The sequence below is a fragment of the Protopterus annectens genome, chromosome 1.part1 (genome assembly GCF_019279795.1).
Source record: "Protopterus annectens isolate FY-2018-M chromosome 1.part1, PAN1.0, whole genome shotgun sequence".
NCBI classification, from domain to species: Eukaryota; Metazoa; Chordata; order Ceratodontiformes; family Protopteridae; genus Protopterus; species Protopterus annectens.
The window spans coordinates 797,134,502-797,147,019 of NC_056726.1; the positions used below are offsets into that span (position 1 = coordinate 797,134,502).

Below are 12,518 nucleotides of genomic sequence, written 5' to 3' on the forward strand. Positions count from 1 at the left end.
TGGCACACCTCATCACTAAGGGCTTTTCATCCAGAAAAAAGGAGGTCATTGTCCCACTGTATTCATCCCTCATTAGACCCTTTATAGAGTACAACGCCCCATTTGGTATGTACCTCACAAGACATCTGCAACAGCTGGAAAGGCCACAGAAATACCTCACTAAAAGAATCACAGGCCTCAAGCAGATGCCCTATGCTGACCGTCTAGAAAAACTCCAGCTATACTCTGTGGCATATCATCTACTCCAAGGCGATCTCTGCTTAGCATGCAAGGCCATGTCAAACCCTGAGCTGTTGGACATGCTCCACTTAAAGAAATCGCAGTCCCTCAGAGCCACACACTCCAGAGATCTAGACCTTGTCATCACAATGAACAAAACATGCTGGAGGGATATGTTCCTGACACACAGACTCCCCATACTGTGGAATAGACTGCCCATACATGTCAAGCAGAGCGCCTCCTTGGCCCTCTTCAAAAGGAACCTTGATGATTGGATGGGAGATAGGAAATTCACCCTGGGGATCACATCAGTCACCCTGCTATACCAAGGTCCAGGAAAGTAAATACTGTGGGAAGAAATATCCAGGGAATTGTTATGGCTAGGTTTGTATAGGCCCTAGGGCCGATAGCCTAGTACAAACCTATGAACCTATAAAGACATGGAAACAGCCACAAAAAATGTCATTGACTTAATGGTTGTAATTTTGCAGCAGGCTGATAATGACTTTTAAAAAACTGAATCTTTCTGTTATGATTTTACAGCCGGTAATCATTCTTGAAAAGCTTAGTAACCTTAGGGTGGGAAGTTGGCATAATGGTTAAAGTGTTTACCTTACAAACACAAGGTGCAGGGTTTGATTCTCACGTGGGGTAATTGGCTATGCTCAAAATGGCCCACAAGGCAGTTAGCCTAGTACTAATCTATGAACCTATGTTGCATCACAATAAGATCTTGATATTTCTTTAATTTACACTTTCAAGTGAGACGACTTGAATCATCACCATCTCTTATATATTATCAGCTAGAGACAAATCTTCAGAATTTCTCCCTTTTACAGCATGTAAATACAAGTTTGTTTTTCCCTTCAGGAATTGTACTTGTTGCCATTAATCCATATGAGCAGTTGCCAATCTATGGAGAAGATGTCATTTGTGCATACAGTGGGCAGAATATGGGAGATATGGACCCACATATTTTTGCAGTTGCTGAGGAGGCTTACAAACAAATGGCTAGGTAAGCAAATATATTTGTTTTGTATTAAGAGTCAAAATAACCAAAATCTAATGAAACACTGAAATCTTAGAAGAAAAGACTAGCTTCATTCCAGTATCTTTCTGTAACAGAATGTTCTTTATTTTGAGATGAGTGCTGCATATGTCCAGCAAGGTTTGGCTTATGGTAGAACATTTGCTGTCTTGTACTAATGTTAACTCTAAGATGAATAAACATATAAGGTGACCATGTGCTGACTGTATTAATATATAGTGTTAGTATGACTTATATTACGATTTACTTATGACGCTGGTGCTCAACTCCTGAGGTAATTAATGTTTTCTAATCACTTGATTTCCGTAGATCAATATTACCTCATGATCTAAACGCCTCGGTTTTGTTCCAGTTTGCTACTGTAAATATATGTTCACAATTGATCTCAAATCTTATATGAATGTACAAGATCACAGTGCAGCTGGGACTGGGCTTTTGCCCTTTTCCCACTGTAGTGCATTCTTGGAGTGGGTATATGTAAGTAGGAAGGGCTGGGGGGAGTACAGTTGGGTTTGCCCCTGCATAGAATGTGTTTGAATATTTTTGCATTTTTGTGTTTTGAGCTTTTGTATTGATCTTCTTGGGATTGAGAATTATGGCCATTTGACATAATGAATGTATTCCGTTCATGAAAGAGAGAAAAGTCTTATACATGAAGTTTTCGTCAGTAACTAGTTATAGTCTGTTCGCAGGTTAGATTTTTTCTTCAGATTTTGCTATTTAACCACATGCATGTCCTCTGTTAAATAGTCCTCTAATTGAAATAAGTACTCTATTTTAGCATGGTAGTAAAGATTCACTTATGTTGTTTCAGTTTATTTTAATTCTGGAGAATCTATTTTGTAGAATTTTTTTTTTAATTAAATGTCTTCGTCTGTTCAGGGACTTTGAATAACACTCATCAAGTTCAGAGTAATGAATAATCTATTATTCAGTTTAAATTTTTGAACTTCCATTTTGTCCTGCCTGCCTTTTTAATGCTTTGTCCTGAAGTCTTTAAAAATATTTGCCTTGAACTAACAGCAGTTATATGTATTCTGCACTCTTAATGGTGTCATAGTATGTAAAGGTTTGAAATGGAATTTGTTATTGCATACAAAAATGACAGGGATGCTTGTCTATCAATGACTGCAGAGTCCAACAATTTCATTGCACCATTTCTCTTTTGAAATGTACTAAAAGATAAACTGTAAAACTGCAGTGATGCTCTTCGTATTTCACTGTTGCAGTCATCACATTTGGGTTATCTGCCTGCAGGTAGCCCTCTGCTGGCCTGAATACCAGAGTCTTGGATTTCTGTGTCGGATGCTGTCTCTTCTTTCATGACGTCAGGTCATCAGGGGTATAAAATATGCACCGACACCATTACATCAGTCTTTCTTGCTGTGCGGTGCCCGAAACAGAAGCAGTTCACAAGTGCCAGTCAGCTGACTCCTGAAATTTTCGTTTTCGAGTTTCAGAACCTAAGTCTTCAAAAATAGATAAGTACCCCATTGGGGATCTTTTTTCTTGCTCCAACCGATGTCAGTAAAAGTTAACAATTGTCTTACCTGTGGAAAGCAAATACCTCATAAAGATTTTCATTCGTACTGCATTCCCTGCTTAGGCCCAGGCCATGATGTCCCTCGCTGTCGGTTTTTTGCCTTGTTCAGCCCCCGAACTGTTCATCGTCGGGCTGTCTTTGCAGTAAATTATTTTGGTACTCAGTATCTGTACTCCAAAATGGCTTCGTTAAACCATCCGACTACCGATCTTCCAAAAACGTAAGGATAAAGACAGAGACAGAATGCATAGGTCCAAAACTGCCAACGCTTCTGTTAAGCTAGTTGCCAGTCTGCCGTACTCAGTGAGGTGCTTTTGTAGCCCCTGATACCCACTACTTCAGATTCGCAGGCCTCTACTGAGACCCATTCAGAGTCCGGTATGCCACGAGATGCTTCTTCGACTATGGAACTTCTGGATGTCTCTACCTTGGATGGGTCCGGAGCCTCTGTGCAGGTACCGGCTTCTGAGGTTGTATTAAGGCCTACAGACTTGCATTTTAAACCAACGCCATCTTCTTCATCCAGGCCTAAAACTCGCACCACACCTAGAAAACCGACGTCCAAACCACATGCTCAGGCCCATATGCATAAAAAACAAATGCTTAGAATGGCTGAAGACCTTATTATCTTAATTAGGGGAAGCCAGCCTTCTCCCTCTTAGAGACTTAGAGCTGATTTTCTCATCAGGAATCTGATATTTCTGTTCCTTCTAATTACCAGGATTTGTCCTTATCTACCTGTGAGGATTCTGATGCAGAGGATTCCATTCCCTCTGCTTCCCCTCCAGAAGATTTTTCTTTTGGTGAAACCTTGCACACTCTTATGGAGCATTTCCGCTGGGAAAGCCAGGATTACTCTGACTCCAAAAAGAAGCTTAGAGAATTCTTACTGCTTCCTCAACAAAGGCCTTTAGCTATCCCTCCTGTTCTGGACATTGTAGATTATGCTTTCTTGGAATCTAGCCTTTCCCCAGACACTTTGCCTCCAGCTCCCAGAAAACCTGACAAGTATTACAGAGTACCTGACTCTCACAAGTTCCTCTCTCAAGAATCCTACTGCGGATCCAGAGACCATTTCCCAAGGACCAAAAGGCGTTAAGGCTACTGCTGCCAAAATCTTACCCCTTCTGATAGAGATTCTAGAGCATTGGACAGATGAAGTAAGAAGGTATACATTTCTGCTACTTTGTCCGTTAGGACTTTAAATTGTCAGTTTCATATGTTAAAGTACCAGCAGCATATTATGGGACTGCTTAAACAGAAAATGATGTTGATTCCTAACTGTGCTGAACACAAAGAATTACAGGATTTAATACATTCTGCAGAACAAGTTGGTAAACATATTTTGCAATGTGGTTTTGACTCTTTAGAAGCATCTTGCAGGGATGCTGTCACTGGGTCTGTACTTAGAAGGCATGCTTGGCTTAAGGAGCAAAACTTGCCAGATCATGTTAAAGCTAAATTACTGGATGCACCCTTAAACCAAGGCTGCCTGTTTGGCAACAAAGCAGAAGAAGTCCTCAAAAGGATGTAGGAAAAAGCTAAATGTATGCAAACTGTTAAAGATTTCCTACAAGTACACCCTCCCAGATTTAGTAGGTCCAAACCCAGGAACAGCAGACCACCTAGGTTACAGTCTCAGGCTATGCACAGGCCTAAGCAGTGGGGGGGCTCCCACTTCCAAAGCAGGGAGTAATAAGCCACCCCCCTATGGAAAAATGTCACAAGGACTTAACCTTAACCCTTCCAAGCCCTGCTCAACTGCCTGCTCCCTTAGGGGGAAAGATCGCCCTGCATGCAGAAAACTGGGAACTCATTACCCAGGACAAATGGGTTTTGAATATAGTTTCCCAGGGATACAGATTCCACTTCCACTCCTTACCAACCCCAAACGGTTGGCAAGACCTACCCCCAAATCAGTGGGTGGAGGCCCAACAGCAGGTTCTCTCTCTTCTAAGTATCAGGGCTATTCAACCTGTCCCAGCAGAACAAAGGGGACAAGATTTTTATTCAAGACTTTTCCCAGTACCCAGAAAAGACAGCTCCTGGTGTCCTATCTTGGACCTCTCTATTCTAAACACCTTTCTGGTAATCCCAAAATTCAAAATGCTAACACTTCAACAGCTGCTTCCTATGCTAGGCAAAGATGCCTGGTTGGCAACCTTAGACTTAAAGGAAGCTTACCTGCACATTCTAATAAGGGAATCTTGCAGGAAATACCTATGCTTCAGGGCAGGCTCCATGCACTGTCAGTTCTCTGCACTTCCCTTTGGCTTATCTACTGCACCCAGGGTATTCACAAAGTGTCTACCTCCAGCCATTGCATTTTGTAGGCAGAGAAGTATTCAAATATACCCATACTTGGACGACTGTCTGATTCAGGCAGAAAGCCAGGACTTACTATTAAAACATCTGCATTCATAAAGAAACTTCTAACCTCACTGGGGTACACCATAAACAAAAAGAAATCTCACCTAGTACCCTGCCAACATATTGTATTACTGGGAGCAAGCTTGAACACAACTTCCCAGATGGCTTTCCTCACTCCAGAGAAACAAGTTTATTTGACAACCTACTTCAAACTATTGGCCACAAAGTCCCAGCTATCTGCAAGGAAAATTCTGCAAGCCCTGGGGTTCATGGCCTCTTGCATTCTACTAATTCCATATGCAAGACTGCATATGAGGAAACTACAATGGTATCTAAAAAGCCTATGGTGTCAACATTCTCAGGACCTGTAATCAATGATTCCTTTCATTCCTTGTATAAAGACAGAGTTCCTTTGGTGGGCAGAGGCCTGATACCACAACAAGGGGCTCCCTTTAACTCTACCCCCTGCTGCCCAACAGACACATCAGACTATGCATGGGGGCTCACTTGGCAGGGTAGTGCATTCGGGGCAAATTGAACCCGAGACAGATGCATCTGCATATCAACCAAAAAGAAATGTTAGCTGTACAGAATTCCCTGACAACCTTCAAAGACTGCATTCTTCCAGGACAACTATTCGTAAAGACAGACAACACTACAGTTATGTGGTAGATAAACAAGCGGGGGGAACCCACTCATACCCTCTCTGCAGACTAGCCATGGCTCTGTGGAACACAGCCTTGAGCTACCAAGTGCAACTACAAGCTCAATTCCTGCCAGGCAAGCTAAATTCACTAGCAGGTGACCTAAGCAGAAATCTCATGACTCCACATGAATGGAAACTGGAACCAAAAATATTCAACCTCTTGAGGAACAAATGGGGGACTCCAGAGGTAGACCTGTTTGCCTCCTCTCAGAACTACCAATAGGGCAAATTCTGCACAAGGACTTCCCACAGTCAAGCTTGGAAAGTGGATGCCCTGTCCTTTACCTAGGAAAGCCTCTCGGTTTATGCTTTTCCCCCTCTGCCTCTCCTCTCGAAGGTCCTGCAAAACATCAAACAGGACAAGCCAAGAACAATCCTGATTGCACCAGACTGGCCACGCCAGCACTGGTACCCCGTCTTGTGCAGTATGACACTGCTGGAACCATGGCAACTGCCTCAGACCCCTTCCCTGCTGTCCCAGCAGGTGGGCCAGATTCTGCACCCTCATCTTCAAACACTGAACCTTGCAGCATGGTTAATTCCTTGAGCTCTCCAGTAGCATCCCTCAGTTAGCAGGTGCTAGATGTCATTCTGGAGGCAAGGGGGCCTAGTACTAGAAAATCCTATGCTGAAAAGTGGAAAAGATACTGTTCCTGGAGCCAGACTCAGGGGATGGGCACAACGGTGCAAAGCTTACCTCATATTCTTCAGTACTTAACAGAAATGCTCCACAAGGGCCTATCCTTCTCGTCAATTAAAATTCATGCCTCTGCCATTTCAGCCACCCCTCTTCTTTCACCCCCTGCTAAAGCAATTCCTTAGAGGGCCAAAAAATTTAAGACACCCCAGGAGATCCCCTACTCCAGCCTGGGACCTTAACTTTGTATTTGAAAAGCTCACTCTCCCTCCCTTTGAGCCAGCTGCAACTGCAGAGTTGAAATTTCTTTCCTGGAAAACAGTCTTCATTCTAGCCATCACTTCAGCAAGAAGAGTGTCTGAATTACAGGCCTTCATGGCAGTGGAGCCCTTCATCATCTTCCATGCAGACAGGGTTTCACTTAGGACCAATCCTTCCTTTATGCCCAAGGTGGTGTCTAGTGTGGCCCTAAATCAGTCCATTCATTTGCCTACTTTTTCCCTAATCCACAAAACAAAGGAAAATTAATACTGCACTCTCTGGATGTGCACAGACAACTTAGATTTTATTTGGACAGGACTAAGCCTCTCAGAAAATCTGAACAGTTGCTAGTTGGCTTTGCTGCAGGGGCAGAGGGGAAGGCCATTTCAAAGCAAACCATTTCTAAATGGATAGCCCATTGCATTCATTTCTGCTACAAGCACCATGGAAAACCTACCTCTCAGGGGATAAGATCACATTCCACCAGGGCTGCAGCTACCTCTACAGCCTTTCTCAGAGGAGTCCCTACCAGGGACATCCTAGAAGCTGCTACCTGGAGCTCTGGACATACCTTCAACAAGCATTACCACATGCCTATTTTTTCTAAATCCAGAGCTGGTTTTGCCACTGCAGTCTTGCAGGGCTTAATAGCTGGCCCTAATGCTCTCTAACTTCCTCCTCCCTTCCTTAGCTTTGGGAATCAACCCAAATGTGATGACTGCAACAATGAAACATGAAGAACATAGTACAGTTGTGTACACTTACTATAAATTTAGATGTTGAAGTGTATTCACTGTTGCAGTCCTGGTTACCCTCCCTCCAGCCCCCTGATTTCTCTTGGCTCTACCTTTCCTTCTTGTTTGGTGTATTTAAGTTTTTTGGTGTATTTGCTTTTTGATGGAGGTGTACCATAACATATAATTGCTTCCCATTGTGGGGGCACCTGACATCTGGGGCAAGAAAAACTGATGTAATGGTGTCGGCTGCATGTTTTATATCCCTGACGACCTGACGTCATGGAAGAAGAGACAGCACCTGATGCAGGAATCCAAGACTCTGGTATTCAGGCCGGCTGAGGTCTACCTGCAGGCAGATAACACAAATGTAATGACTGCAACAGTGAATACACTCGAACATCTACATTTATGGTAAGTGTACACAACTGTACTTTTGTACTACATCTGCAAGCTCTTTGGTATATGAGAGGTCACACATCACCTTCTTGAAAACAGGATGTTCATCGTGTTTCACTGTTGCAGTCACTACAGTTGGGTTATCCTGCTGGCAGGCTACCCGCAGTCAGCCTGAATTCCAAAGACTAGGTCTGGCGTCAGTTGTTGTCGCCTCCTCCCTGACGTCAGTGTGCCAGGGGTATAAAAGTTGCAGCCGACACCATTTTCTTCAGTCTTTTTTGCCGTGTGGTGCCCGAAGCAAAAGCAGTTCGCAAGTGCTGATCAGCCGACTCCTGAGATTTTCGTGTTCGAATTTCAGATCCGAAGTCTTCATTAAAAGCTAAGTACCCCGTTGGGGAAACTTTTTTCTTGCTCCAGTCCAATGTCAGAAAAAGTTAATAATTGTATTTCTTGTGGGAAGCAAATACCTCATAAGGACTTTCATTCCTACTGTATTCCTTGCCTAGGCCCTGACCACGACATTGCTAATTGTAGGTTCTGTGCTAAATTTAACCAACGCACTATTAGCGCCGGTACGATTTTGCATTTCACTATTTTGGCAGAAGATTTAATTACACAATGTCATCGGATAGCCATCTGACTACCGGAATTCACAAGAAACGCAAGGAAAAAGAAAAGGACAAGCATCCGAGATCCAAAATTGACGACGAGGCTTCTTCTAAGCCAGTCACCGGTTCACCGGTTCTCAGTGAGGCACTTTCACAGCCCCTGATGCCCGCTACTTTAGAGCCGCAGGCCACTACCGACTCCCACGTGGAGCCGACTAGGCCACTGGAAACTCAAGGTATTGGAACCTCGGACACTATTCCCTCAGATGGGTCTGGAGCTGCTGAGCAGGCATCAGCTTCTAAGGGTGTTTTCAGGCCAACACAATTATATGTAAAAACGACTTCAGCTTCAAAGGCAAAGACTAAAGCACCTCTAAAAACAAAGAAACAAGTACAGCAGCCCCATGGACAGGCCTCCATGCCTAAAAAACAGATGCTCAAAATGGCCGAAGACCTAATTACTTTGATCAGGGGTTCCCATCCCCCTCTTGATAAGAGGCCTAGGCAAGAGACAGAATATGAATCTTCAGATCAGGTTTCCATTTCATCTGATTCCTCTTCTGATCAGGAATACTCTCTTCCTCCCTATGAGGATTCTGATGCTGAAGAATCTATCCCTTTGGCCTCTCCTCCTGAGGATTATTCGTTGGGGAAACTCTGCATACCATGAGGGAGCATTTTCACTGGGAGAGCCAAGATTATTTAGAATCTAAGAAAAGGCTCAGAGACTTCCTTTTACTGCCTCAGCACAGGCCCCTTGCTATTCCTCCTGTGTTAGACATTGTAGATGATGTTTTTTCAGAGTCCATTCTGACTCGTGACTCCTTGCCTCCAGCTCCTGTTAAGCCAGACAGATACTACAGGTTTTCTGATTCTTATAAATTTCTTTTTAAAAACCCTGCTGCTGACCCAGAAACTATCTCTCTGGGTCCCAAAGGGGTCAAGGCTTCCACTGCAAAAAAAGTATCCCCTCTGACAGGGATTCTAGGGCACTGGACAGATGGGGAAAAAAAGATTTACATTTCTGCTACCTTGGCTATAAGGGCTTTATATTGTCAGTTTCATATGCTTAAATATCAGCAATATATTATGTCACTGCTTAAACAGAAAATGTTGATAAATTCCGAATGTGCAGAAAACAAAGAAATGCAGGATTTATTGCATGCAGCTGAACAAGTTGGAAAGCATACTTTGCAATGTGGTTTTGATTCTCTGGAGGCCTCCTGCAGGGCCGCTGTTACGGGTTCTGTCATCAGGAGGCATGCTTGGTTAAAGGTACATAATCTGCCTGATCATGTTAAAGCAAAATTATCAGATGCTCCATTACAGCATGATACCTTGTTTGGTGTTAAAGCAGAGGAGGTGTTGAAGAAAATGGAGGACAAAGCAAAATCTATGCAAACAGTCAAGAATTTCTTACAGTTACAGCCACCAATATTTAGCAGACACTGGCCTGCAAAGAATTGGTGCTCTCCAGTGTCAGACAGGCCACAAAGGGGCAGATACAGACGCCCTAGAGGCAGGTCTCAGCCCCAAGGCACATACAGGTCTAAACAATGGGGTGCTTCTACCTCCAAAAGCGGAGAAGACAAATCTCAGCCTTACAGGAAACAGTCCCAATGAATTCCCCCTGCCTGCACCAAGCACTTATCTTCTGGCAGCACCTTTAGGGGGGAAACTAGCACTTTTTCATCAAAATTGGCACATAACAACCCAGGACAAATGAGTCTTGAACATAGTGTCACAAGGCTACAAGTTTCGCTTTCATATCCTGCCAAGGGCACACGGTTTGCCAGACCTGCCAAAAAATCAATGGGCAGAGACACAAAAGCAAATTTCATCCCTCATGGACATGAGGGCCATTCAGCAAGTACCAGAGCAAGAGCAGGGACAAGGATTTTACTCACGACTGTTCTTGGTGCCCAGAAAGGACAAAGCCTGGAGACCAGTACTGGACCTATCTATTCTAAACACATATCTGGATATTCCAAAATTCAAAATGTTGACTCTGCAGCAGCTTCTGCCCATGCTGGGCAAGAAGACTTGGCTTGTGACTTTAGACCGAAAGAGGCATACCTGCATGTCCCAATCAGACAATCATGCAGAAGATACCTCAGATTCATAGCTGGCTCAATGCAGTACCAATTCTCTGCACTGCCCTTTGGCTTATCTACTGCACCCAGGGTCTTCACAAAATGCCTGGCTCCAGTAATTGCATTTTGCAGACAAAGAGGAATACAAATATATCCTTACTTGGACAACTGCCTCATTCAAGCAGAGAACAAGGACCTTCTACTACAGCATCTGGCATTTGTAAAAAGATTACTAGCATGCCTAGGGTACACGGTAAACGAAAAGAAATCAAAAATTCCTGGGTGCAAGCTTAAATACAACTGCCCAGATGGCTTATCTCACGCCAGACAAACAAAGGCAACTGACTTCTTCTTCTTCTTCTTTCGGCTTTTTCCCAGTTAGGGGTCGCCACAGCGGATCACCTTGTCCGCACATTGAATGGCAGTGGAGTTTTACAGTGTCGAGTTGCCAGCCCGGCGCCCAACCTTCCACAGAAGGCACACTCACATGCACACCTAGGGCCAATTTAGAGTGTCCAATCCACCTGCAGCATGTCTTTGGGATGTGGGAGGAAACGAGCACCGGAGGAAACCCACGCGACCACAGGGAGGACATGCAGACTCCGCACAGAAGGCACCCCAGCCGAGGATCGAACCGGAGAACCTCTTGCTGTGAGGCGGCAATGCTAACCACTGCACCACCGTGGCCGCCCACAAACAAAGGCAACTGACTACTTATTTCAAACTTTTGGCAACAAAGGCCCAGTTATCTGCAAGAAAAATTCTGCAGGCTTTGGGCTTCATGGCATCCTACATTCTGCTAATTACATATGCAAGACTGCATATGAGGAAACTTCAATGGTATCTAAAAAGTGTTTGGACTCAACATTGTCACAGCCTGGAAACAATAATTACCCTCATTCCTTGCCTGCAACAGGAGTTTCGATGGTGGGCAAAGGCCTATCACCACAACAAAGGACAGCCATTCACTTTACCCACAGCCAGGCAACCATTAACAACAGATGCATCAGATTATGCCTGGGGGGCCCACATGGCAGGAAGATGCATTCAGGGCACATGGTCCGCAAGCCAAATGCATCTACATATCAATTAAAAAGAGATGCTAGCTGTTCAGAATGCCCTGACAGCCTTCAAGGACCAACTTCATCCAGGACAACTACTGATAAAAACAGACAATACCACAGTCATGTGGTACATAAGCAGGGAGGCACTCATTCCTATCCCCCTTGCAGACTAGCCATGACTTTGTGGGACACAGCATTGACTTACCACGTACATCTGCAGGCACAATTCCTGCCTGGAAAGATAAGTACTCTGGCAGATGAACTAAGCAGAAACCTCATGGATCCCCATGAGTGGAAATTGGATCCGCAAATATTCAGCATAATAACAAGGAAATGGGGATGCCCGGACATAGATCTATTTGCCTCCCTTCACAACTGCCAACTACAGAGATTCTGCGCAAGGACTTATCACAAGCAAGCATGGAAAGTGGATGCTCTATCTTTCAGCTGGAAAAACTTAGCAGTATATGCCTTTACTCCACTGCCCCTTCTCCCAAAGGTGCTCCTAAAGGTCAGACAAGAGAAGCCAAAAATTATACTGATTGCCCCAGACTGGCCCCACCAGCACTGGTACCCAATCCTAAGGAATCTGTCTCAATGCCCAGCCTGGACATTACCTCAAATTCCTCACTTACTGTCCCAACAAAACAGCCAGATCCTGCACAGCCAACTCAAGACCTTAAATCTGGCAGCATGGCGGATAATTTAGTCATTCAAAACACCCCTCTTTCTAAAGCGGCAATGGATGTTATTTTAGAGGCCAGGAGGCCTAGTACCAGAAAATCTTATGCTGAAAAATAGAAGAGATTCTGTGATTGGAACCAGGCACAAGGAAT

At 44.1% G+C, this 12,518-nt stretch overlaps 1 protein-coding gene across 2 annotated transcripts in view; it reads left to right on the top strand.

Moving 5' to 3' along the window:
* The window catches only part of MYO5B (myosin VB), a 3,346,216-nt gene that overhangs the window by 1,033,104 nt on the left and 2,300,594 nt on the right, over positions 1 to 12,518 (top strand). For both annotated transcript variants that reach the window (XM_044078265.1, XM_044078275.1), the window contains exon 4: positions 1,090 to 1,234. In XM_044078265.1, coding sequence (XP_043934200.1) covers positions 1,090 to 1,234 — 145 coding nt within the window. The remainder of the gene's footprint in view (positions 1 to 1,089; positions 1,235 to 12,518) is intronic.